This window comes from Chelonia mydas, chromosome 8 (assembly GCF_015237465.2).
Source record: "Chelonia mydas isolate rCheMyd1 chromosome 8, rCheMyd1.pri.v2, whole genome shotgun sequence".
NCBI classification, from domain to species: Eukaryota; Metazoa; Chordata; order Testudines; family Cheloniidae; genus Chelonia; species Chelonia mydas.
In genome coordinates this window covers 95,442,741-95,470,063 of record NC_057854.1, presented here as the reverse complement: position 1 = coordinate 95,470,063, position 27,323 = coordinate 95,442,741, and the positions used below count along the sequence as shown (strand labels likewise).

The 27,323-nt window shown below is 41.3% G+C and overlaps 1 protein-coding gene and 1 long non-coding RNA gene across 2 annotated transcripts in view; one reads left to right on the top strand and one right to left on the bottom strand.

The window, feature by feature from the left end:
* Positions 1-14: 14 nt before the first annotated feature.
* LOC119566921 lies at positions 15-27,323 on the top strand. Its single transcript, XR_005226483.2, has 3 exons — positions 15-151; positions 9,179-9,274; positions 27,268-27,323. It is a non-coding gene; the product is annotated as an uncharacterized LOC119566921 (long non-coding RNA).
* ORC1 (origin recognition complex subunit 1) overlaps positions 2,755-27,323 on the bottom strand; it is a 36,570-nt gene continuing 12,001 nt past the window's right edge. The window contains exons 4-18 of the mRNA XM_007062169.4: positions 26,021-26,190; positions 24,351-24,735; positions 21,347-21,641; positions 19,681-19,791; positions 19,462-19,566; positions 17,131-17,332; positions 15,764-15,870; positions 14,724-14,825; positions 13,949-14,120; positions 11,302-11,409; positions 9,038-9,187; positions 6,646-6,765; positions 4,770-4,936; positions 3,593-3,680; positions 2,755-3,136 (exon numbers count right to left, since the gene is read on the bottom strand). Coding sequence (XP_007062231.2) covers positions 2,942-3,136; positions 3,593-3,680; positions 4,770-4,936; positions 6,646-6,765; positions 9,038-9,187; positions 11,302-11,409; positions 13,949-14,120; positions 14,724-14,825; positions 15,764-15,870; positions 17,131-17,332; positions 19,462-19,566; positions 19,681-19,791; positions 21,347-21,641; positions 24,351-24,735; positions 26,021-26,190 — 2,477 coding nt within the window. The 3' untranslated portion in view covers positions 2,755-2,941. The remainder of the gene's footprint in view (positions 3,137-3,592; positions 3,681-4,769; positions 4,937-6,645; positions 6,766-9,037; positions 9,188-11,301; positions 11,410-13,948; positions 14,121-14,723; positions 14,826-15,763; positions 15,871-17,130; positions 17,333-19,461; positions 19,567-19,680; positions 19,792-21,346; positions 21,642-24,350; positions 24,736-26,020; positions 26,191-27,323) is intronic.

Below are 27,323 nucleotides of genomic sequence, written 5' to 3'. Positions count from 1 at the left end.
TGAGAGGGGCGGGGTTACGAGAAAGGGGCGGAGCAGAGATGGGGGGCCATAAGGAGGGGTCAGGCGGGGTGGAGTTTTAGAGGGACCATAGGGTCTTGCAATATGGTGTCGGAGTGAAGTTTGGAGGAGTGGATCCAGCACAGGGAGAGCGGTAAGTGGCTAGGTAGAACCAAACCCAGGCCCCTGAGCACTGGTTCAGGGCCGGAGGGAAGCATGGAGCAAAGAGTAGGGCCTAGACAACCACTGGGATGCCCAGGGGAGGGATAGTTATTGCCATAGTTTAGCCTGAGACAGTTAGTTTCCCTTAGAACTATTTTCCAGTCTTTGCCAGCAAGTCCCAGTCATACCTTTTGCAGCAGATGACAGTTCCCTGCAGTTAAAGTCATGGCCAGCCAGCAACTACACTAGTTTTCTTAAGCAACTACGTATGGATTTGGTGCCTGACACCCAAGCTTAACATTGGCCTAAAGGTCACTGAACCAGGGACAGCACCTCTGTTTGTAAAGGGCAAAGCAGACAATCAGTGATCCACAGATACTGGTCCTGTGTATGCCTTGGATTCTCTCTCCCACCCCCCACCCCCGTTTTGTTTTGTTTTAAATTAAAGCTGTTTCTAGCATTTGATTGTGAAGATAGTTCACAGTTGGAAGGCCAAGTAGACACTGAATTTTCGAGAGTCTGAAAAAAAAAATAGCTTTGAGGTGTGAACAGTCATTCTTCATTCATCTCACTGGACTTATTAGTTTTCAGAGTTGTTATTTAAAGCCAATTTTATTAACTATTTCACTGCTGATAATTTTAGCAGAAATATGCAACTATGGTGGTTTATTCCATCCTAAACTACTACCCCCCACCTTCATGTGCCAAAAGTTCTAAATATGCCTACCTAATTACCAAAACCTTCATATTTACCTCCACAGTCCACAATGCAGTTGTGTTAAACACCACAATCAGTGGCAAATTTGAAAATTTAGACACAGAATAAAAACAAAATATTGTACTGTTTTATTCTTTAAATCATGACATCCATATTTACATTTTCCCTAAGGCTGCTTTGAAGTTCCAGTCTGCCACAGAAACTGGGGTCTTGCTATGGAATTTAGATCCAGTCTGCCACAATATTTTGGGTTATGAGTTACTGTAGAAACTGATGAGTTCCTAGCTCTCAACTAGTGTCGATTCCATAAGGTAAACCCTCTATCTGTACAGTAAGCCATTCCCACATTTTCTAAACTGAAGTCACTTATTACAAGCTTGAACTATTTTTGCAGCATGTTTCACGCTAATAAATCATTTTAAAGTGATTAAAATGTTATTTAAAAATAGCAGATCAAGATATCTTCAGTAATTTTGGTAATTTTTTTCTCAAGTACAATTTCACACTGAAAACACAATTTAACCAAACCTCTGTCAGCTGTCTTCAGGCAAATCCTCTGAAACTCTTCTTTGTAACAGATAAATATGCTTAAATTCAAAGTGAAACGTAAAGCTCATTCTTCTATGAAAATAGAAATTTCCACTGGCATTTTTATTTCCGGTAGCAAACACTCATGCTCCCCCCACCTCTTTTGGCCTTGCCTACAGCTCTGTATACTTTCACTGCACATAAGGCTATGTTTTAGCCATAGGTATTTTTAGTAAGTCATGGACAGGTCACGGCCCGTAAAAATTCACGGCCCATGACCTGACAATGATTTATAATGTATAACCCTAACTAAAACTTGCGCTGGGGGCTGCAGGTGCTCTGGAGGGAAGGCATGGGGGTGCCACAAGGCGGATGGCAGCGTGAGTGCTGGGGGGGGGGGGGGGGGGGGGGGGGAGGAAGGATAGCAGCACGTGGTTTAGGACCCCTGCTGGTGCTGGGGTATGGGGGAGGGTTGGTGGGGCTGACAGGCTCCCTACCTGGCTCTGCGCAGCTCCTTGGAAGCAACTGGCATGTCCCTGCAGCTCCTAGGGGGAGGGAACGCCAGGGGGGCTTTGCACACTGCCCCCGCCATGAGCGCTGGCTCCGCAGCTCCCATTGACCAGGAACCGCAGCCAATGGGAGCTGCGGGGGCAGTGCCTGCAGGCAGGGGCAGGGCAGGGCCCCCCCTAGCCCCTCCGCCTAGGAGCTGCAGGGACATGCCAGCCACTTCCAGGGAGCCCCCTGAGGTAAGCACCTCCCCGCACCCCAACCCCCCCCCCCGCCCCAAGCCCCCTCCCACACCCAAACTACTACTGCTGCTGCTGGGATGGGGAGGGTTGGGTGCGCAGTGGCCCAAGACTGCCCCAGCAGTATCTGGTGTGGCTGGCCCAGGGGCTGCCTAAGCTTCTCAGGCAGCCCCGGAGCCAGCCACACTGGCCGCTACAGAAGCCACGGAGATCACAGAAAGTCATGGAATCCAGCCTTACACGCAGCCTTACACATAAGCAACAGATGAGAAATTTAAGTTTAGAACATGTTTGAAAAGTGTTAATCAGGTCTCATGTATCCAGTTGAAATTTTAGAGGGAAAATTACCTAAACTGCAGTTTAGTAAAGATACCCCTACTCTTGCAAAAAGTGCTTTAGCATCTTTAGCAACCACAAGTGGTCAAAATCTCGGTTTTCACATCTTTCCAGGGCTTATTTGAAAGAGGGCACCTTCCACTCTGTTTCATGGCACTCTTTCAAGTACTGGCTCAGAGGAGAGAGTGCCACCTACTAAACATATCACTTACTGCAGCACCGAAAAACATTCGAAACAAGTGATTTAAATGCAAAGGTATAAAACACTTAGTAAGGAATTCTTTATTATACAAAAAAGTGCTTTAATAGATTAAACATTTAAGCAAAGAGTTTAAAAACAACGGTTTCTGGTATGTTCAATTTTTATCAACAACTTTTTAAAACCAGTCTTTTTAAAAGTTTAACAATATTTAAAATATTTACACCTACAAATATACACAAAACCTCTGTTGCCTTATTCCTGCTTGAGTGCATACATGACATCATCTTGGCTGATATTCAGGCGCACCCGCACGTGCAGGTATTTATTACTGGACTCTACCAGCAAGAAACGGCAGGCACCAAGTCTTGAGCAAATTGCCATAATTTCTGATACCGTAGGAATTTGCAGACCTTCAATCCTACACAGTGCTACATGCTGATGATAGATCTAGAGGAACAAGATACAACTCAATTTAGTCACTATATTAGATTGGAACAGGAAACAGAAGAGGTGGAAAAGATGGGGTTTCTACTCTCAACCTCTATGGAAGGGGAGAAACAAACAATTGAATCTGTTTGTAGTGAAGATGACACACATGCTGTTGAACACAGAACATTAGGACTATGTCAATGAAATAAGAAATTGTAACTCAGCTAAGTTTCCTCTATGACCCAACCATACAAATACATACAGTAAATTAGGATGCCAGCATCTATGTTTTTTTGTTCTATCAAGACCTTTCCATTCTGATCTTCCTTAGCTTTTGTGAACGGGGTTATATCAATTACATATATTATCTTTGCTTCTATGATTTGTTTCAATAGATTTACACTTTGAAAATAGTCAAATAATTAAGACAAAAGCTAACGTCCAAGTTATAAAAAAAAAAAACAGTAAATGTACCTGTTGAACTGTTGCTTCCTCGAGCCCTGACCTGCGAAACTCTGCTATAATTGCTTTCAGGAACATTTGCTCATGCAATGAAGCATTCCTGAAAGAGAATAGGAAAATCTTACTACCAATCTTGCTCGACCAAATCTAGGACTTCACTGACTCGTAGGAGGTGGTTTGAGTTGTAGGAAATATCTGATAAGGCCTTGCTGAAAAACATTACATATATTTTTTCCCTTTTCTGCCTCAGAAAGTAAGATTATTTAGGTCATCGCCCTGCCAACATACTCTCGTGTCACACTTCACCCCATATATTGTAACACAAAGCTTTTCAAGTTATTTAGAAACATTTCATGCAGTTTAATCATCATGCCACTATTTACAAGCACTCACAACTATGGTGATGGGACCATGTATAGGTACCTAGATAGGCAGAGTGCAAGTACTTTAATATGGCAGATCTGTGGAATTAAAAAATTCCAGCACCTAATGATATTTGTATTTGTTCTTCTGGTGAACAAGTCTGTATCTCAGCAAATAAAATACTGGAGCATGTGCAATGCTCAGTATGTTATGAATGATTTACATTTGTGAATTAAGAATTTCACGTTCTAGTTTTGACCTAAAATAAATATTTAAAGCACAGTTCTACTCTGAAAAAATGACACCTTCTTACTGAAGGCATCTCTTCCATGTGTGCCTTCAAGTCATATCTGCTTGCTTTACTGACGAAAATAAAATATACTTTTTTTCTCCCATTAACCTCTGCAGAACTGAAGCTGAGCCAGATTCTCTCCTTTCTTGGGTTTCATGAACAGCTTTCTAAATTCATGTCAGTTACAACCTGTGCAAATGCACTGAAGGCAATTGCATTCCACAAATTTAACCAAGAGACTAATTTGGCCTGCAGAATTTCCTGATTCTCAAGAAAGAATCCAGTTTAAATGGGAATCAGAATCCTTGCATTCTTCCCAGATCTGTCACTTGCCACAACAAAGCACTTATTCTGTACCTTCATCTGGAAAAGAGGAATGCTTCCTACCCTCCTAAAGGTGCTGTGAAACAAAGTTTGTAAAGTGCTTGATATAAGTGCAGATATTACATATTCTCCCAGATAAAGAAAAACTATATAATTGGGCTTGAGATTGGGGCAGAAATATGGGAAGATACCTCTAAACTGCAATTTTACCTGATTGAATTTATATAAGGGGATGAAAACATTTCATCTATAGCTTTCATTACATGGGCCATGCTGACTAATCCAGAGGTACTTTTCTGGCTTGAGAACTCGCAGATCTCAGTGGACCTTCTACAGATATCAAGACAACGCCTTGCATCACCAGATAATGCTGCTACCTGAAAAGGAAAAGCATCACATCAATAGTAGTACTTTCCCAGCAGCTGAGAAACAGCAACAAGAATTGACAGGGTTCTTTTAAAATCAGCAGAGCTGTGCCACTGTAGACAGCCATTCCAAGAGATGCTTGTTTTAAAAATGTAACTTTTATTGATCAAACCCAAAAATCCAATATGGTCATTACATCAATTGCTGTAAAGATACATGTATAACAAGTTCTACATATAAGGCAGGATTTTTAAAAACCTCTCTGCGCATTGGCTCAACTCTGCACCTATCAAAGTTAATGATAAAACTCCCACCAACTTCAGTGGGAGTAGAGTTAGGTCAACGCTGGGAATTTTTGAAAATCTTACCCATAATCTGTATTCTAATCAATTTTCAACCAGAAAAAAATCATACCATGAGCAATACACACAGATGTTTATCACTCAGTAATGCTTGGTCTTCTCATCTGTTGTTTCTAACAGACTGCAGGAGAACATTGCAAAAGGCTTTCCCCAAATATATAGCTGGGGGATTTTCAAAAGTGCCTGATATTTCATGCCCAACACCCACTGAAAATCCCTTAAGTGCTTTTGAAAATCCCATCTGTAGTTTACATTTTAACACAGGAAAGAATTTGCATGAGAGAAATATAGTAGTGGCCTAATTTTCAAAGCTGTTCAACACTTACAGCTCCCCTTGTTATCAACAGGAGACAAGCCAGCAATACTTTTGAAAATCTGGCCATATTGTTCCTATAGAGCGATCTCTTAAAAAAAAAAAAAAAAAAAAAAAAATAACACTGACCAGAAGACCCGTTGCAGATTACTGACTAATCTGCAAAATTAACATTATTAATCTTACCAAAATCTAAGCTAGTTCATAAAATGTTTTTTTTAATTTTGACAATTATTTGTGAGAATATTTCATAGCATACTAATTTATGTTTTGCAATAGCAATGAAGTCAGGAAAAGGCACCTCACTTTTAAATCCATGTCAAGAAGTAAGTTACAATTGTGGTTTTTTAAAGAGAATTATTGGTTTGCAATTAACAGTGAGAATTAGTGAGCTAATGTGTATCTCAAAGAAGGCTGTAATGATCAATATTAACAACATACAATAACAGACATTTTAAACTATTTATACATCTTAATTTGGAGTGTTATTGACTTCAATATATTTGTATAATTTTGTACACTAAATTAAATATTAATCAGTTAATGGGCCCCTATCACAAGGAGTGTATTGATCTGGAAGCACAACAGGTTCCAAATAAGAGAGACAGAATGGTGAGGAGTACTTTGGAGCCTGATCGTCTCATTGAAGAAAGTGGATCTCGATATTTCCATCATCATTATCAAACTAATTTTTGCAATGCCACACAGTAATTCACATTATGCCAAATACTGGAGAAAGATATCACCACTTTATATTATCAGGATCCTACTGCAATGCTCCTAGTCTTCATTACTGTGTGACATTACTGAACCAAGAGGGAACAGGCAAGCAGATTGCTCCAGCATCCCATCTTACAGCACTGCTCTGCACACCAGTCTGTTGAGGGCACAGCGCCAGCATCCTCCTCCACCCGTTGGAATGAAATGTCCAACCATGGAGATGGGTCTGCTCTCCATTACTGACTACAGTCTATTATGCTCCTCTGACACTAACCCCCTCACTTAATGGTGCAACACAGATAACCCAGTCCTGTTCTGTGTTTACCTTTCTGGAAACTAGCTGGATTGCATCCTCTTCAAATGCTTTTATGTGGTTCAGTCTGGATGAGATAATCTGCTGTAACTGTTTGTAGGTGTAGGGCTGGAAGGACATTCTGGTGAGACCCTATAGAGAATAAATGAATTAGAATTATTTACTTGTTAACACACAGTATGGATTTATTGATGCTGTGTAATTTCACAACAAGGAGTGCTTGTCTAAATCATTTCTTGACTCTTAAGGAAAGTGTCCCCTCCTCACCAATTAAAACTCTTAAGGTATGTCATGTCTACACAGCAAAGAAAAACTCATGGCTAGCCCATGCCAGCCAACTCGGGGTCGTGGGGCTTGGACTGTGGGACTATTTCATTGCTGTGTAGACTTTGAGCTTAGGCTGGAGCCTGAGCTCCATAGAGGGTCCTAGAGCTCGGGTTCCAGCCAGAGCCCGAAGTCTACACAGCAATGAAATAGCCCCACAGCCCAAACCCCGCAATCCTGAGTTGGCTGGCATGGGCCAACCACGGGTTTTTATTTGCTGTGTAAACATACCCTTAGAGGCTGTTCTACATCCCCTTCACACACACTGGGGCCTGCGCATTAATGGCTTCCAAAATAGCTCATTGTCAATCTTCTCACAAGCATGACTTGCTACGGATAACTTTTTCAACTTCTGCAGTGGGAGCAGTCTCTCCATTCATCCCCCAAGACCAGTTCAAAACTTTCATCATTGCTGCACCATACACGCAAAAGAAAAAGGTGCACCCATTTAAGTGAAAGCCATTGAAACTCTCCAGGGAAGCTGACAGCATGGCCTGCCCCCACTGCAATCGACCTGAGGAGAAGGAGCACCTACTTTCAAAATGCAGGTTTCCAGCACAGAAACTATGGGCCATCAGGCTGCCCCAGTAAAGGAAGCTTTTAAATGTGACCCATTTGTCTCAGAATCACTCAAGGAGAGGCTCTACTCTATGTAAAAATAGCCATTTCTCACTTAACATATGTACCTGCATGTGTACATAAACATGCAAAGTCTTAACTACTGACTTTAATGACTAAAGTACTCCTTTCAGAGTAACAGCCGTGTTAGTCTGTATTCGCAAAAAGAAAAGGAGTACTTGTGGCACCTTAGAGACTAACCAATTTATTTGAGCATAAGCTTTCGTGAGCTACAGCTCACTTCATCGGATGAAAGCTTACGAAGCTTAGCTCAAATACGAAATACGAAAGCTTATGCTCAAATAAATTGGTTAGTTTCTAAGGTGCCACAAGTACTCCTTTTCTTTTTGCAAATTTTATAAAGTCATCTGGCTCCAATTTCCCTAATTCATCCTGACACGAAAGAATACAGAGGACTCCTGTCATAAACATAAAGGAAAGGGTAAACACCTTTAAAATTCCTCCTGGCCAGAGGAAAAACCCTTTCACCTGTAAAGGGTTAAGAAGCTAGGATAACCTCGCGGGCACCTGAGCAAAATGACCAATGAGGAGACAAGATACTTTCAAAGCTGGAGGGGGGGAGAAACAAAGGGTCTGGGTCTGTCTGTGTGATGCTTTTGCTGGGGACAGAACAGGAATGGAGTCTTAGAACTTAGTAAGTAATCTAGCTAGATATGTGTTAGATTATGATTTCTTTAAATGGCTGAGAAAATAAGCTGTGCTGAATGGAATGGATATTCCTGTTTTTGTGTCTTTTTGTAACTTAAGGTTTTGCCTAGAGGGATTCTCTATGTTTTGAATCTAATTACCCTGTAAGGTATTTACCATCCTGATTTTACAGAGGTGATTTTTTTTACTTTTTCTTCTATTAAAATTCTTCTTTTAAGAAACTGAATGCTTTTTCATTGTTCTTAAGATCGAAGGGTTTGGGTCTGTGTTTACCTATGCAAATTGGTGAGGATTTTTAATCAAGCCTTCCCCAGGAAAGGGGGTGTAAAGGTAAGGGAGGATTTTGGGGGGAAAGATGTTTCCAAACGGGCTCTTTCCTAATAATAATAATACCGGTTAGACGTTTGGTGGTGGCAGCGAAAGTCCAAGGGCAAAGGGTAAAATAGTTTGTACCTTGGGAAAGTTTTAACCTAAGCTGGTAAAAGTAAGCTTAGGAGGTTTTCATGCAGGTCCCCACATCTGTACCCTAGCGTTCAGGGTGGGGAAGGAACCTTGACAGCTCCCCTTCTTGATATAGCCTCTAATTAGCGAGCTGGCTCCTGCACTTCCTTTCTTTGGATCCAGAACATTCATCATCCACCCTTTCCCCCCTTGAGAGAAGGAACTAAAAAGGCAATATTTTAGGTTTACTTCTGTAATGATGCTCACCCTCTGCCTCTTCCCAATCACAATGGACTCCAACTAATCTCCCCATATCACCTCTCAGCATAGCAACAAAGCTGGCAGGACATACCAGCCTGCTAGCTACTCTGTTCATCATGATCCTCTCCGGCAAATCCATGGTGTTAGCAATGGCCAGGATGATCAGCTTGGCTTGCTTTTGGGTTGGCCAGTCAAATAGATTGTACATCACATCCTGCTTTCGGGTCCACAGGAGGTCAAGCTGGACCCAGGAGAGAAAGGAGACAGATGTTAATTGGAGAGGAAGGATGGTCTTGTGGATAAGACACCTGATAAAGACTCAGGAGAGGTAGGTTCAATATCTGGCCCTGCCACAGACTTCCTATATGATCTGGGTCATTTCACATCTCTGTCTCATAAGAACGGCCATACTGGATCAGACCAATGCTCCATATAGCCCAGTATATCTGTCCTCTGACAGTGGCCGCTGCCAGATGCTTCACAGAGAGCAAATAGAACAACGCAATTTATCAAGTGATCCATCCTCTGTTGTCCAGTCACAGCTTCTAACAGTTAGAGGTTTAAGAACACCCAGAGCATGCTGTTGCATCCCTGACCACCTTGGCTAATAGCAGTTGATGGACCTATCCTCCATGATCTTATCTAATTCTTTTTTGAACCACTTATACTTTTGGCCTTCACAGCACCCCCGGCAACGAGTTCCACAGGTTGATTGTGCGTTGTGTGAAGAAGTACTTCTTTATGTTTGTTTTAAACCTGCCGCCTATTAATTTTACTGGGTGACCCCTGGTTTGTGTTATCTGAAGGGGTAAACAACACTTCCTTATTCACTTTCTCCAAATCATTCAAAGGACCACAAAAATCACATTATATCCACCCTCAGTCATCTCTTTTCCAAGCTGAACAGTCCCAGCGTTTTTAATCTCTCCTCAGATGGTAGCTGCTCCATACACCTAATGAATTTTGCTGCCTTCTCTTTACTTTTTCCAATTCTAATATATCTTTTTGAGATGGTGCAACAAGAACTGCAAGCAGAATTCAAGATGGGAGCATATCATGGATTTATACAGTGGCATTATTATATTTTCTGTCTTATCTATCCATTTCCTAATGGTTCCTAGTTTTTTTGACTACTGCTGCATACTGAGCAGATGTTTTCAGATAACTATCTAGAATGATTTCAAAATCTCTTTCTTGAATGGTAACAGATAGACCCCATCATTTTGTTGTGATTATGTTTTCCAATGTACATTATTTTGCATTTATCAACATTGAATTTCATTTGCCATTTTATTGCCCAGTAACCCCATTTTGAGGTCTCCCCTTGTAACTTCACAGTCTGCTTTGGACATATCTATCTTGAATAATTTTGTATCATCGGCAAACTTTGCCACCTCACTGTTTACCCCTTTTTCCAGATCAATTATGAATATGTTAAACAGCACAGATCCCAGTACAGATCCTTGGGGGACTCCGTCATTTACCTCTCTCCCCTGTGAAAACTGACCATTTATTCCTACCCTTTGTTTCCTATCTTTTAACCAGTTACTGATCTATGAGAGGACAACCACTCATATTCATGGCTGCTTACTTTGCTTAAGAGCCTTTGGTGAGGGATCTTGTCAGATTGTCTCATTTCATCATCTGTAACATGGGGATACTACTACTTCCATTCTTCCACCCTTTATCTGTCTCATCTATTTAGACTTTAAGCTCTTCAGGGAAGGGACTGTCTTTTACTAAGAACTTGTACTTTGAATTCAGTCTCAGCTGGAATCTCTAGGTGCTGCTGTAATACTAATTCTACTATTACTAATAGGTTTATAAGACAAGATGCTTGTGCATCTGAGTAAGATCCCAGCACCGAGTGTGGTCTATTAGTTTTTCATTACTACACATAGTATGCATTTGCAAAAAGTTTCCAGATAGAAGGTTTGCAAACTAGGACACAGTGTCCCCATAACATTACTGAACTTGCTCTCGCAGTAAGAAGAAAACACCCAGACAACAGGCAGCCTCTATTGTAGCTGAATCACAGTCTATTTTAAGGGCTTTACAGACTGTAACTAACTCCTTAAATTGTACCTAGAAGCGAACCGGAAGCCAACACAGAGCAGAGTTATAATGTGCTCTCATTGGTCTAACATACTAAGGCAGCAGAAAGACTCATTCTGTACATTCAGTTTCATAGGATTGCCCAAAAGATTCATTTTGGTGCCTTAAATCTCCCACTGTCTCCTAATTTTAAAACACATACAGGCCATTTGATAATCCCCCTTGCATTCTCATCTAGCCCCCAAAATATCCACTCCCTGTGATATTAGAGTAAAGGGGGTGTGGGACCCTTCTCCTCACCTCATCCACTATCAGCACTGTGGTCTTCCTTTTTGGCCCTGGTGAGCTGAATAGCTTTGCCAACAGCTCTGCAGCATGGGTTGCTGTCACCTTCTGACCGGTCAGTAGCTGAATGAGATTAAACATACACAAGATTAATCAGTCTGTAGTCCAATACCTAGGGGTCTAATTCTTAGTCCATTTGACATCTGTCTACTGCACATCACGAAGTAGCTGAACACCACACACACACACAAGTTAACCCAACAGAACTGGGCTCAGGAGCCCTCAAAAAGACAAATCACTCTACCAAAAACTGGACATAAAGGAAAAGACAAGGAATCAGGAAAGACCTAGTTAAAAGGAAGGTAATAATGGTCACGGGTGACTTGTTCAAATAGAGAGATCTTGCAACAAACCCTTGAAGATGGTCTTAGAAATATTTAAGTAGGCACACTTAAAGAGGGCTTCACAGAGACCCTGAAATAAAAAAGCCCTGCTGCCAGCCCAAAGCAGTTGCAAGAATAACTTGTCTGACTCCAGCAATCTCGAGTCCATATTAAAGAATTTATGTATAGCCAAAAAGACCTTGGACTGAATACTCTGTCTAATCTTTCTCCAAGTTTACTTCTGAATTGATCTATAAAGCAAGAGGTAATAATGTAAACTGCTGTCCATATTATAGCTTTTCCTTTGCAGCTCTTGAGGCTCATAGGAATCAGTGTGACCATTTCAGAACTACATCACATACATAACAGTCAGATAGCCACAAGTTCAGAATCATGCGGATACAGGAAAACCAGGTAAACATGACTGTTTAGGAAGGGGCATATAAAGTACATTCTTCTCCCTTCCACACATTATAAGCCAGGGCACTACGAATTCCATGACTGCAGAACTGTGCTCCAGAATATCAGCTTTCATTTTAAAAAAGTGTTTCTAGGACTGAGGATTGCAAAGATAACCTTGAAAACACAGAATGTAAATTGATGCATTATTTTCTTCCTCAATCTGAAGACAGCCTGAAACAACAATTGAGAGGTGTGCACTCCCTTGGTCATCTGAGTCAGGTCCCATGGACTCCATGATTCCACAGCTATGGAATTTTGCATTTTCCCAAGATGCCATGGAATTCAGTATTTTTGCCACAGCATGGGGCCTGAAGATCTGTTTTCTCACTCCCTGATCTCTGCCAAAACCTGCTGGTAGCTGCCTGTTGCTTTCCTCACAAAGGAGAGTCAAATGGATTACAGTGATTGTTCCCTGCACTGTTCCATGGAGCCATATAGCAGCAGGTCAGGGAACCGGAGTGGGACAAGCTTTCAGCCAGGGAAGTAACTGGAACCAGAAGTGTATGTTGATTGGCTGAGCTGCCTGGAGAGCAGTGCAGCAGTCAAGGCCAGGGGAACCAGAGAGATGAGTAGTTTACGTTGGCTACAAGCTCCCTTTGCCTGGAACCCAGGGGAGAGGAAAGATGTTCTAAGCTGGGATGCCTGCATAACATCACAAATGGTGGGGCTGACAGAGACCAGCCTTATGGAAAGCAGTGAAAATGCCCTATTGTCAAAACTAATCATTGCTGAAAATAAGCCTTGACCTATTTTACACCAGTGAGCGTTTTCTACAATGATCCATACTTGTGTGTGTTTTTGTCAGAGTTGGGAGGATGGATATCTTATGGCAAAAAAGTACCTTGGAACGGATAGGTGCTTGCCATGGAACGTGGTTTCATTGTGCTGCAGAGCAAAGGGCCATGGCTACAGCAGCCCTTTCCTGCACTCCTCTCACCACTGCCTTAAACTTACACACTCCTCCCACAACAAATACCTCTCTTACATTAGCATAGAAACATTTGTAGCTCAGCCAATACCACCAGCCACCAGGGCAAATGCAACCTTGAACTTTAATTAGGAACAGGAATCTTGCAAGAGAAGGAACTGATGTTTCAGAAAATTTGTAATGGAACACAGAATCTTTCATTTCTAGGTCACTGGTTTGACAGCCTAGACTGACAAAGGCCATGAGTTGTTACCATTGATGGCTATTTAGTGGTCTCAGTCCAGTTCTTAGAAGACTGGTATCTACACAATAAAATACTTTCCCTCTCAACTGGCAGCATTTGTGGCAGCTTCAAGAGAGATACTAAGGATTAACTTGTCTGGGAGATTGAAAATACTGTATGTTCCACAGAGGCAGTCCCTCTTAGCCACCATGCTTCAGCCCTGACATCAGGTCTGTCACCCTTTAGGTAACTATTCTGTTGGTAGAGTGGGCTCTTGTATTGTCAGCTCAGCAACTTTCAGACACACAGGCAAGCATGCACAAAGAGTTACGGGGGGGAAAAAATCAGGAATCTACTTTGTAATTTTTTTTAAAGGAATTGATGTTATAAAACCTGATTTCTTTGGTGCTGCCGCCTTGGTGAAGTTCAATACATCAGAGTACTCAAGGAACAATCTCTGCAGCCTTAATAGTAGGAATCTCCAAAATGAGATCACTTTACAATCGTGTCCTAGGAGAAAAGCATGCTGTTCCTGGAGAGGACTGCTGGGATGTGTTAGTTAGAGTTATGGCTCTCATAAGGCTGGGTATAGGGATCTGCGAAAGAAAAGTGACTGGAGTTCAATTTCCATTCATATCAGGGATATGTCAGAGAGGCCTTGCTCACCTGTAATATTTGCACATAGGCCTGGTGAGGGTCAGTCAGTTTCATGCCATTGATTTCTATAAACTGGAAGGATGGTAGCTCATCATTTTCTACTGCTTCTTGGAGACAACGAATTACTTCGTGAACAGTTGCTGTTTTGCCTGTTCCAGGAACCCCAGAAATGTACATACACCTGAAACAGGAGAGGATCCATTCATGATCTCAGTGATCTGCACACAGGATTGGGAGCTGGGAACTCCCAAATTCTAAACCCAGCTTTGAAAATGACTCTCTTCGGTTGCTTTGGGCAAGTCCCTAAACTTCAGTTTTTCTATCTGCACATTGGGGATAACATTTGCCTGCCTCACAGCAGGGTCATAAAGATTATATGCTGAGTTATTACTACTTCTATAGAACAGGCAAAAAAAAATTATCTTTCCCAGCGCATCTGAAATTGACTAGATATCTCAGTCTTTAGTTGAAATCTGAGTAAGCAGAGAGACTGCACGAGAGTTTTTTTTATCAAGTAGAGCCAAAAGCAAAACACTGCTAGGATTATATGAATTTCAACAAACTGGGAATAACTTATTCAGAAAGATTAGAAGACAGACTACTGCTGCTCTTCTGCCACAGACAAACATGATCTGGGTGAGTTACTGCCTCCTTTCCTTTCCCAATTTGCATTTCAGTGGAGTAAAATTTCTCTCTATTTACCCAAACAGCCTGCTGAAGTGCTTATAGGTGCCTCTGACCAACCTCCCAACTGTATACAGAAGTAGGCCATCAGACAACTCACCCTCCTGTTCCATCAATAAGTTTGCTTTCTACAAAATTATAGATATCCTGGAACTCCTCTTCTCGGCAAGGCAAGGAACCTGGGATGGTGGAAACGTGCAGCCTTTGATTGAAACAAAAAAGAAAACACACTAGTCAAGATTTAAGAGTTTTCAAAGCTCCAACTTGCAGAAAGGCAAGTGGGAAGAATCCCCCTCTTCCTACACACACAAATACATATAGATACCTGGAATCTGCTTTACACTGTAAGAGTGCTTGGTTTATTTTTTGTTTTTGTTTTAAAAGGAATCATAAATCTTAAAGTCTTTTAGAAAGTGACCTTAACCTAGCCTTCACATATGTTCTCCAGAAACTTCCAGATGCCACATGCTCTAATCTTCGCAAGCAAACAGCACGAATGTGCAAAAGTCAGGAAAATTAATCTACTGCTTGTCAAGACAAATTTACAAAAACCACAAAAAGGAAAGAATGAAGGAATAGGAGAACCTGATAACAGTAAGTATTAGGGGTGAGACAGTCAAGTAAAGGGAAGGAGTTGAGAGAAAGACACGGCCAATCCTACAAGCATTTATTTCAACGGAGCATGTAGGACTAAAAACTAAAAACTAGTGGTTTTTTTCCACTAATGGGAGCCAGTACATAAGTGCCCTGCAGAATTTAGGAGAGACCCATTGATTCTCTAGCATTGTGCAGAGTAAAATAAATATTGCTACCAATTTCTGTAGCTCAGGGATCTTAGTAATGAATATTGTTGAAAAGCAAAAAGGAAAATGTTGGAAGAAAATTTACATATCCAGAAACCTAAACTTAGTATGCATAGACCAGTCTAAATGTTTTTAATCCTGAAGAGTATTCCTGCCCTTAGTCTCTGAACCAAGGATGCTTCTGCTGTTGCCAGTTCTTGAGGAAAGCCTTAGCTTGGAAATTGCATGTGTGCCTTTACCCCATAGGAATAAAGCAAAGGTGGCATTTCCTTGGTGTTACCTCTTGTTCCTCATTTCTCTGCTGAAGTAACAGGATAATCCCTCTGCTACACTTTACCTTAATCGGGCCTCTTCTAGCACATTGGCTGGTTTCTCTGTTGCTTGGTTTCGAATGGGAATTCTGGGAGTAGCATTTCGGGGCGTCTTGGGGGTTCTTGGCTCAGACTGCAGAGAAAAGTCAAAATCCTCAAACACTAGAAGTAGGTTCTGCATAGTATTAGACGTATTTATATTAGAGACCATCTTCTGTCTACCTTTGCAAAAGATTGTTTATGCTCAAAGATCATTTGAGGATTTCAGGGTGTGAAAGTGAGGAGAGAGCTGGACTTTATTAAGGATATCTGACAAAGATTTAGACATAAAATTTGGGCTTTTTTTTTTTTTTTTTTTTTTTTAAGGGGGATATTTGAACCCCCCAATTAAAAAAATCCCATGAAACTTAAAAAGAAAAGGAGTACTTGTGGCACCTTAGAGACTAACCAATTTATTTGAGCATAAGCATCGGATGGCATCCGATGAAGTGAGCTGTAGTTCACGAAAGCTTATGCTCAAATAAATTGGTTAGTCTCTAAGGTGCCACAAGTACTCCTTTTCTTTTTGCGAATACAGACTAACACGGCTGTTACTCTGAAACATGAAACTTTTAAGCATCTGAAGAGTTTTTAAATTTAAACAATCCCCCTTGCGATGCTGTAAAACCACAAGAACCAGAGAGACTGAATAGGCAGTGACTCTCATGTCTAATTTCAGTGTCCAACTGAAAAACAAAGCAAACAAACAGCACCTCAATTATTTGTATTACCATAGTGCCTAGAAGAACCAGTCACCAATCAGGATCCCACTGTTAGGCACTGTATAAACACAGAAGACCATCAATGGTGACATAGATTTAAATAGTTTCAGTTTTAATAGTTTAAGGTGGGATTCTTCAAGTATTCTGTACATCACTTTTTCAAAGAAAGATTCTTTCATGGACCACCTCCCTACTAAACATCTCAATTCCTCCTCACCCCTTGGTTCTTGATTTTTTTATTCTATCTACCATCAGCCAGGGACCTGGGTCCTGATCCACAGTTTGAGAAACACTGATTTCAGGCATTAGTAACAAAGGACTTCATTTCTATTGTGTTTCAGGAAGCAGAGGCGTAATCCACAAGATAGGACAACATGCACATCTATAATTTATCTTTCACCTCCAGTCCAAAACAACATTTCCCACCCTAAGGCTGGCCTCTTCTGATTTATAGTGGCACAATATACATAATTCAGCAGGTACCTTACTTCGCACACTGAGCCACCTTGCTCCAGATGATTCGTTCACCTTGGTATACATGCATGAAACACTCAGATGAAACAAATGGCTTAGTTAGAACTAACAAACCCAGAGCAGATGTTTTTCAGGCCAATGGCCTGCAGGAATCTTACAGCATTTCTGGGGGTCTTAGCAGGGGTGGTATCAGAGGGTTTCCTCGAAGATATTGGGGTGCTCAGTGTGGTCCTTGATCTTGTTTTCCTTTTGGGTGTAGAGGGCACCATGCTCTCTTCTTCCTCACCGCTACTGGAATCAGAGCAGTCTGTGCTAGGCAGGTAGTCATCTTCCTGATCCTGCTCAGATATATTTAAAAAACTAAAAAAGAAAAACAGACTGAGGATTTGGAAAAACCAAACAAGGAATATCTAATGACAGTATAAAAACAGCTGCACAATGTTTCAGTCACCTGGGAATAATTATTGATAAGAGATTTTTTGTTGTTGTTTTGTTTCTCTAATTATTATGGCAATGAGCAAGCAAAGATTTTGTACCTGCCCTTGTAAATTTTCCATGGTCATTACGCTAGGCTGGTTTAAGAAAAGTCAGTTTGCTGATCATCAAGTGTAACTATCGTGTTGTTAAGTCCTGCATACTCTATACTCATTTTTGTTGCTCTGGAGCTGCATTTGAACTTCTTGCATTACCACTCTGCTTCTGGATGCTCAAGTGTCAGTATTTAAAGACTTGTAATAGCAGGTAACATCATCTGGGCTGTTTCTGTTGTCAGTGTCTGGGACAGAACTCTGTATACACTACAGAGTAGCTTGCTAATACTGATCATAGGTACCCGAACAAGTGGGCAATATACAGACTCAGTCCTGGCCCACAGAGAGCCTACTTCCGATTCACCAGACCCAGAGTCTGACAGACTTCCCAACATGGGGAATAGCATGTTGGCTTAGTCAGGCTTTGTGAGAAGAGATCTATTCACTAGTGAAGGCAGCCATTGGCTAACATTAATAGGGTCATCTGACTGCCCCATATGGATGGCAGTTCTATAGTACTAATTAATGTGAAGCACTTGCATCTGTGCTCTTTATTGCTCCTTTGATGATGTGTAAAGACAGCCTCAATTCACTCCTCTCCCTTCCAGTTTATTTTTAACCTTAGAAAGACCGTATTCACTCCAGATACTTCAAGCAGAGTTTTTACACCAACATGCAAAAAGTGACTCACAAAGCCCACTTGGGACCGCTATTATCGTTTTACATGGACAGTGTTCAAATATTATGGTGATGGGCTGCAATATAAAATCCTAAAATAGAACCAAATCTTTTTGTGTTTATTTGCAAGTTAAAACAGAAGATACAGTCCACACCATATTTATTTTATCTGTATATTTAAAGGCAAACTGTAAAGTAAAATTTAGTTTGTGCCCCTTCCTACTCTTCTTTTCTGATGTGTGAAGATGACCTCATTGTTTCCAAATACATATATTCACTTCCCTCCTTCCCCTCCCCTCCCCATTGGTAATATCAGGAACATCAGGTTCTTTCTCCTCTCAGGACAGCTAATGTAAGGCCAGTCTGCACTACATCACTTAACTATGATTTTGTAACCACTTAATGGCACCAGGTTTATGTTCACACAGCAGAGGTCTTGCTATCTCAGTTGTGCACATCCAAACCTACTATGCTGTCTAACCCTTAATTCACTGGATTCTGGGAAAACAGTGCATGGTGGATGCACATACAGAGCAGCAGCATCTGCATATGGGGCAGGGCACTAGATAGGTGGGAAGGAGGAGGACTTGTCAAACTGGGTACACAGGCAGAGAGAGAGTGCTGTTTGAACTTCAAAAAAGCATGCTGAACTGGTAGCGCTCCGGGGGTGAACACTGTTAGTCCTCAGTTACTAAATAAGTTTTTTATATGAAGTGTGAACATAAACCTATTTAGAGACCACTGGCCTGGTAACTACCAGGTTACAAACTAAACTAAAAGTTGCACCATGGACAGGACCTTGGACTCAAGATCCCTCTCCCACTCAGATGAGAACTAGAAAAACTGTCACTCAGGCTTCAGCCATTGGTGATGTCACCATTTCACTTCACCTCTCAAAGAATCCACCAGCAAGAAGAGTGGAAACATCAAATCCCAATTATCAAGTAAAACAATATGCACAAAGCATTTTTGGGAAAAAAAAAACAAATGAGTGTCTTAATACATCACAGAACAACAGTAATGGGTAAAAACAATTTTTCTTGTTTGTTACTTGCAGTTTACTTTAATTAAAGGATGAAAGTATATGCTTTAATTTGAAAATGCAGCGGAAGGATTTTGAATTGTTTTCTTGAGAACAATTTGCCTCGCAATCACACAAACTATTTCCTTGCATGAATGAGATTCATTTGATTTGCATTTCAGCATTAAACTAGGTGAACACTCAGAGCTGAAAGCAATGACCAATGGCAATCTGACTCAGACACAATGGAGAAAACTTACTGGAGTTGCTCTGCAATGCGAGCAGTAGTCTTCTGCACACATTTCCTATGAGAACGTGGGATCACCACTGGACTCCCGGTCTTCAGCTCTTGCTCCTCAGCTAAACTAGAGAAAGAACAAAGCTATTTGTATCTAGTCTTTATGTCAAGTGACCGAAAAATCACTCTTTGAATAAGTGAACATAAGACATGTGAACATCATTTGAATATCAGGATTTACTTTGGGTCGCTTTTAGAATTGCTCTTGGAAGTAGCTGCTTGTTTGGTGGTTGTTCTGGATTCCCTGGTTCTCTCCTCAGTTTCCTCCTCTTCATTTCTACTGTTCAAATGCCTGATGAAAAAAAAGGGACATCTACCTATAGCATTACAAATACAACTTGCCCATTAGATGGGCCATATTGTGGTGAATTGCTCACTTTAATTCATTGCAGATACCTCTTTATTCTTTTAGATTTCTTAATTGCACTACATTGCAGACTCTGAGTGTACAACACAGCAAACATTTAACAGCACACCAACAGTGTGTGACCAAGAGACTTTAGATCACAGTTCCATCAAATGTCAGGTTTCAGAGTAGCAGCCGTGTTAGTCTGTATTCACAAAAAGAGAAAGAGTACTTGTGGCACCTTAGAGACTAACAAATTTAGTTCCATCAAATGTTTGCTCCATATTAACACTTCTTTAAAGAGGACATGTAAAGAAAAATGTGTCCCTTTTTGCATTTTTATGATGTACAATATAAAGAAGACCTGAATTTTTTCCTGCTTGTTGTGATTTTTAGCGATTATGCTGATAATTAAATTTGCTCAGTGTATTTTCTAAGATTTGTGTATGGGAATTTCCTTTTTTTTTTTTTTTTTTTTTTTTAAAATTTGCCACAAAATTAAATAGATTAGCACATAAAGTCTGGAGAAGGACTCATATGACAAATTTTATGAGGCCCAATATAGCTTGGCTATCTTTGAGCAGATCTATCTATACATATATATCTATATGTATGTGTGTGTGTAGCTTACACACATGGGGTGATATGAGAGCTGTGTGGTATATATGCATCAAATGAGGGGAAACCGATGAGGAGAGGAAGAGACTTTTGACTATGATGGCACTGTATAGACTTGTAAGGGTCAACATGACTAGATTACCTCCCCTTTCTGCATCCCCATCATATCTGCCCTGGACCCCTACACTTCTCACTCTAACATCCTGACTTGTGTAGCCCACAACCCCATTTTCCAAACCCCTTACATTCCTCCCCCTCCATGTACCCTTTTGCTTTGGAAACTCCTCCATAACCCAGGTCCATGGAGCCTCTTGTAATTATTAAAGCTTTTCTACATCAGTAGCAGGCAAAGCATTTGAGCATATTCTGGGATTTCACAGACTGTCAGTACTCTCCTATGATCAGAAAATTGTTCAAAGTGGGATTTCTTTAAAATAAAAATTGAGTAGGAGGGCAGGGAATAATGGGAGCAAAATAAAATATAAAACATGGTAAAGCTTTCCCCACTACTCCAAGCAGATAGAGGAAATAGCAACCAATTTGGAAAAGAAAATGAAAGCTAAAAAGTCTTCCCAAAATCCCAGTATCAAAAGTGTTAGGTTGAAAATAAGTATTTTTGGAAGGGCACTGAATGCTGAGTTACCACCGCTCATATCCAATATTTTGTCTCTCAGGGTGTGGTTTTTTTTTGGATTCCCCCAATTTGCTGTAAAGAACATCTACTGTTAACCAGTGACATCTTTGCAGGAAGCACCTGCTCTTTCCTTCAGGATCTTTGATAATATCTTGCTTCAAGTCAATGATTTATTTTAAAAAAGGGGAAACAAGATACAAAGAACAGGGGTGCCAATCAAAGATGCATTAGAACAATGCTGCCACTTACCATGTGTCATCATCTTTCCCATCAAGATTCATGGCTTTCAGGCTGGAATCTTGGCCCCTTCTGTAGGGAGATATCCTTATTGTTTCAGCTAGCTTAGTCCAGTCTCCCCTGATACTCAGTGGTGAGTCTGGCTCACCATTGGTGCGAGATATTTTTGGAGGTGAGCCCAAAATCTCAGTGAATGTCACCTTTCTCTTGGTAGCTGATGGTTCCAGGGCCTCTAAAGCATCACAGTCATCACCCAAGAGCTCTAAAACATCGCATCCTGTGAGTTTGTTTCTAGATTTCGTAGGACCTAAAAACCAACGCCATAACAAAAGGTCACCAAGTTTTAATATGACTGATTTGGTTAACTCTTAGCTGCCAAGCCACTCGTGGCATATAATCTAACTGCTTTTTAGGGTTACATGATGGAGGATGAATAATTGAACTACTTAATATGAAAAACATTTCCTTTGTGAGAAGATGGAACACAGATTTAGGGTCTGAATTTTCAAGCCCCATATTCCCCCTTTCCCAAGTATAAGCTCATCTGAGCGTTAGTTTGCATGTGAACATCCAGATGTATATGTATTCTTGATTGCACACATATGCAGCTAAACAGTCTCTTATCTAGCCAGGCCATAATTAAAGTAGCCACCTAAATGTATGCTTAACCAGTAGACTGGAATAATCTGACCCTCAGTGTCTACTGAAGTACCCATCTACTCCTCATAACAGGAGACAGACATCAGAGCAGGGAAATTACCAACAATGTATATATGCTGGTTGATCCATTGCCCCACACTCCCGCTTGACAGATGATGTACATATTTTACAATCACCAACATAGCAGGAACACTGCATGATTTACACAACCTCAAACCAGTACCTTTGAAATTAAAGGGATCTAACTCTTAGTACTCCTACAGACAGTTTATCATCCCCTTTAAATAATGGCCCCAATTTACAAAGGTCATTAAAACAAAAATACTATGCTTACCAGACCAACTAATTTTCACTGCACTCTTTTTTGTTTTGCAACTTCTGTATTAAAAAATAACTAGAGCTTTAAAATTCTATCCAAACCTATATCATTCCTGAGCCAAAGCATTCTTCTGCTCTTGAAAAATGACATGAAAATTGCACCTTCTTAGTTAGCAGATTTGCTCCCCCACACCTGAACTGAGACATCCTATTTGCTACAGTAATTAAAATATGTTTTTACTGCTAATTATTTGTTATCCATGCGTAGCCAACACAGCTGAGAGAGGAGGGAGCTGAATGTAATTCCTTCCTGTGCAAACAAAACTGCTTATAAAAGTTTATTAAAGTTATAAAACTGTTTACAAAGATTCCAATTATTTGAACGTCTGCAAATCTATGCAAGACTCTAGGGAATGCACAAGGACATTACTAAGAACAAAAGCTGGCCTACAGAACTTTTATCATTGGTAATGATATGAGAGAAGGAAAGAACCCAGCTTGACTCAGATCCCAGACTGAGTTTCCAGGACTGCCAGCTGGAAATAAGTTTTGCTTGTAAACTGAGCACATTTGACATAGAATCGTTGAGACACAAACAAGGAATCCCACAATGGACCACCACACTAACTTCAGCACTGGCTAATCCTTCCCCACTTCGAGAAATTTTTTCTAATACTTCCTAACTAAGCAGCAGTCACTGAAATTTATTAAATGGATTCCCCAGGCGACATCCCATTAAAGCATGTGGATCAAATTGGGCTGATTTCTGGCAGCTTGGCAAACCAGCACTTTTCTGTCACACATGGATTTTGTGCTGCAATATATCATCTTTCATTTAAAATGCAGATTACATCTCTACCCCTATTGTTGCAAATGTAACTATTACTACATGAACAGAATGCAATTCAATGCAACGGCTGAGCCTTTGGACTACCTGAAATAATAGCAACATGCAAGATAAATAGATAAAGTTTGTTCCTCTGTGGGACATTAACTCTGAAGCTTAAAGAGGCTAGTTTAAGTGTCAGTGTTTACTATTTCACTGATCAAAGAACACAAGAAAGAAGAGGGATGATCATTCCAAAGATCTCCCCAACGTATTGAGTACAGTCCCTGGTGGTTGGGGCTTAGGGTGAGGGTGGAGCAGGGGAGTGTGCTATTACTTCTTCCTCCTTCAATTCAACCCCTGAGAGTGGCCCGCCAATTGTGTTAATCATAGCTAAGTGGCTGGGTCACATGCAGGGACTGAAGCCAGGGTCTCTGTATCTAAGAGAACAATCCTCTACTGCTTGAGTTAAAGATCCAGGTCCATTAACTTAGAGGTGGCAGCAGTCTTCAACCACTGCACCTGCTCTAGAAACTAAAAGGGGACAAAGAGCCATATTGCATTCGCACGGGTTACATCTACTAGAAAACCAGACTACGTTTTCGGATTATTTATTTTCTTCTTTATGTGACATCCTTTGCCCAACGATAACCTCCTTCAGTGCAAAATTCCCTGCAGTATTTACTCAGCAAATCTGTCATGACAGGCAGTAATAAAGATCTCCAATACACCTCAAAATACACCTCCAATACAGCTCAAAAGGCCAGCTACTAAGGGGACGATGATCAATAGTCAACTGCATAGAAAGGGGTAGCCATCCTCAATGTGCTGATCCCACACTGGTCAGCATCTTATATCTGTTCCTTATGACATATTCAGTGGCTGGATCAGCTATGAAGCAGGTAGAGATGGGACTCTTGCTCTTGATGCTGCTACTACCCAAAACAAGAACCCACTTTCTGAAAGACTGTACTCCCTATAAGCCCCCTTTACCACATTCCAAGTGAAAAGACCTGGCAATGAGATCACAGCAACTAGAGGAAGGCCAGGCCCACAGGAGTTACTCAGAGAGCTGCTTCTCCCTGTACTATGGATAAACACAAGACTTCAGTCTCCAGGTCCAGCAACTCTGCTATTAGGTTTACTACTAGTTGCCAAATTACTAGTAAAACCAAAAGTATTGCATTGGATAAAGTATTGCTGTGTACATACTGTTTAGCTGTAACTTCTTCCTTGCTCCTGGGGTGTTAATGCCATTTGCCACCCTTTGGGAATGTCTCTCCTTAGACAGGGAGGACTTGGAAGCAGAGTGTCTTGATTCTATTTCCATCTGAATGTTCTTGGTTTTCTTGGTACTCCGAGTGACTCTGTTAGTCTCTGTTTTCAAGGAGCAAATGAAGTCCGAAGAAAACACCTGGCAGTCAGTTAAAGGGCTTGGGCTGCCAACTCTTTTCTTTTTCTCAGCTTCTTTCAGCTCAGACAATAAGCCAGGGGACAGAGGCTTAAAGCATTTCCCATCCCAAGATTCCTTTACAAAGAATATCTGTTTTCCGTTTGACCTAACAGGCACCGCCTCCTCTGGGGCCAAAGGTATCACCTATAAATGGAAAAAAATATCAAGTCACCCTTTAGTATCTGCTGTTTACTTAGTTCTTTGTTATTTTTCCTAATCACGTATCTTAACATTTTATCCCATGACTGTGCTATTGGTACACCTGTAATGAAGAATTACAGAGGACACTGTTGTTAGAGCATATTAAGTATTCTACTCCTGGGGGAATTCTGCACCAAAAAAATAAAATTAAAAAATTTAAAAAATTCTGCACCAAAATATTAAAAATTCTGCACACAATATTTGAAAATTCTGCATATTTCATTTGTCAAAACAACATAATATAATCATGCCAGTTTCAACTGTTTTGATAATTTAGTTCAAAATATCTGCCAACAAGTATGTCTGTAACAATACACAGCAAAAAAAAAGATTCTAATTTTTTTTTGACAGATTCCTTACTAGGCATATTAATACAGAACATTGAGTTATTTATTTAAACTATAATACAGAACTGTATTTCCTGCACCTGTCAGAAGTAATGCATAGGCTTAGGTGAGTCAGGGGAAACAGAGTTGCTGAGGGAGAAGGAAGGAGCCTAGGAGTGGAGGGTGTTGAGTGGAGTGGGTGGGTGGGTGAAGGTTTTTTATTTTTTGGGGAGGGGGGGTGAGAGAGAGAGAGAGATTCTTAGGGAGTTGGGAAACCTCCCCCATGCAGACCCTGGCTGACCCCAAGCCTCTCCCATTCAGTCAGGCACATCTGCCCCCTCCCCTCCCCTCCGATCCCCACAGGTCTCTGCATCCCCCCTCCCCCATGCTCAACGCTGTCACCCCACTAGCTCCTGAGACCATGCCCCAGTCTGTCCCCCCGTTAGCCATTCTGAACCCCAGTCTGTGACCACCCCCAGCAGCCGTGTGCGCCCCACTCTGTTCTAACCTGGCTCCGTGGGCAGGGTGCTGTGATGAACTTCTACTCCTGGAGGAATTCTGCAGCACTAGACATTTTATTTTATTTATTTATTGGGAGGGGAGGGAATTCTTTCTGCCCCAGAAGTGCTACAGTTCTGCCTCTGGTGGCCAAAAGGCAGCACTTAGGCAAAATGTATTTTTTGTGGAAAAATATAAAATTATGTGGGACAGAGGAATTCTGTGCGTCCACAGATGTGCAGAATTCCCCCAGGAGTATAAGTATTAATGATTCCCAACATCCCTACAGAGGAATTCAAGATAGGTTTCATGAGGGCAAATAAGTGGTTCCACCCTTGCTTTAGGCTTTCAAAGTTCTTCCATCCCCTCCTTTCCTGCATGCAGAGCGTGACCTGGGTACACACCTTCACGTTTTTAATGATGGTCTCCACATTTATGTCAGTGTCATATCCAGGACCTTTATCCAAAAATATCTCCTGGGGAGAAACCTCTCTTTGCAGCAGTTTCCGTTTATTGAGTGGTAGCTCTGTAATACGAGAGAACCATTGAACAACTGCATGCTTTTCTTGAGAGCCTATAGCAGAGGGAAACAGGGAAAAATTGAATCAGCATTCAAAACTCTAGTTTTAGTTATAGCATTATTATTCATTATTTGTATTATAGCAGGCCAAAAGGCTCCCACTGAGATCAAAGCCACATTGTGTTAGGCACTGTACGTACACATAGTAAGAAAGAGCCTTCTATCCCTAAGCATGTAGTCAAAGACCTAGTCTATGCTACGAGTTTAGGTCGAATTTAGCAGCGTTATCTCGATTTAACCCTGCACCCGTCCACACGATAAAGCCCTTTTTTTCGACTTAAAGGGCTCTTAAAATTGATTTCTTTACTCCACCCCCAATGAGAGGATTAGCGCTGAAATCGGCCTGGCCGGGTCGAATTCGGGGTACTGTGGACACAATTCAACGGTATTGGCGTCCGGGAGCTATCCCAGAGTGCTCAGTTGTGACCGCTCTGGACAGCGCTCTCAACTCAGATGCACTGGCCAGGTATACAGGAAAAGGCCCACGAACTTTTGAATCTCATTTCCTGTTTGGCCAGCGTGGCGAGCTCACCTGCACAGGCCACCATGCAGAGCTCATCATCACAGGAGACCATGCAGTCCCAGAATCACCGAAGAGCTCCAGCATGGACCAAACGGGAGGTACAGGATCTGATCGCTGTATGGGGAGAGGAATCCGTGCTGGCACAACTCCGTTCAAAAAGACGAAATGCCAAAATATTTGAAAAAATCTCCAATGGCATGAAGGACAGAGGCTATAACAGGGACCTGCAGCAGTGCCGCATGAAAATTAAGCAGCTCAGGCGAACCTACCAAATGTTTGAAACCATTCCCACATGTTATGAAGGTTAAAGAAGCCAAAAGACTGTGGTTTACCATGGCTGCTGCAAGCCGAATTCTGCTGCCCGGCCCTGCGTGAGTAATCCCTCACACCAACCGGCATACCCTCAATAAGAAGCAAAATGTGACCTTGTAACGAAAATACATGCGCTATGTAATGTTAACAGAAAGGTTTACTGTGAAAGAGTGTACCCATTGTTCTATAAAATGTGTCTTTTTAACTACCACGCTCCCTTTTTTTTCCTCCACCAGCTGCATATGTTTCTCCTTCCCAGAGGCTGGCGAAGATTAGAAGGCGAAAAAAATGC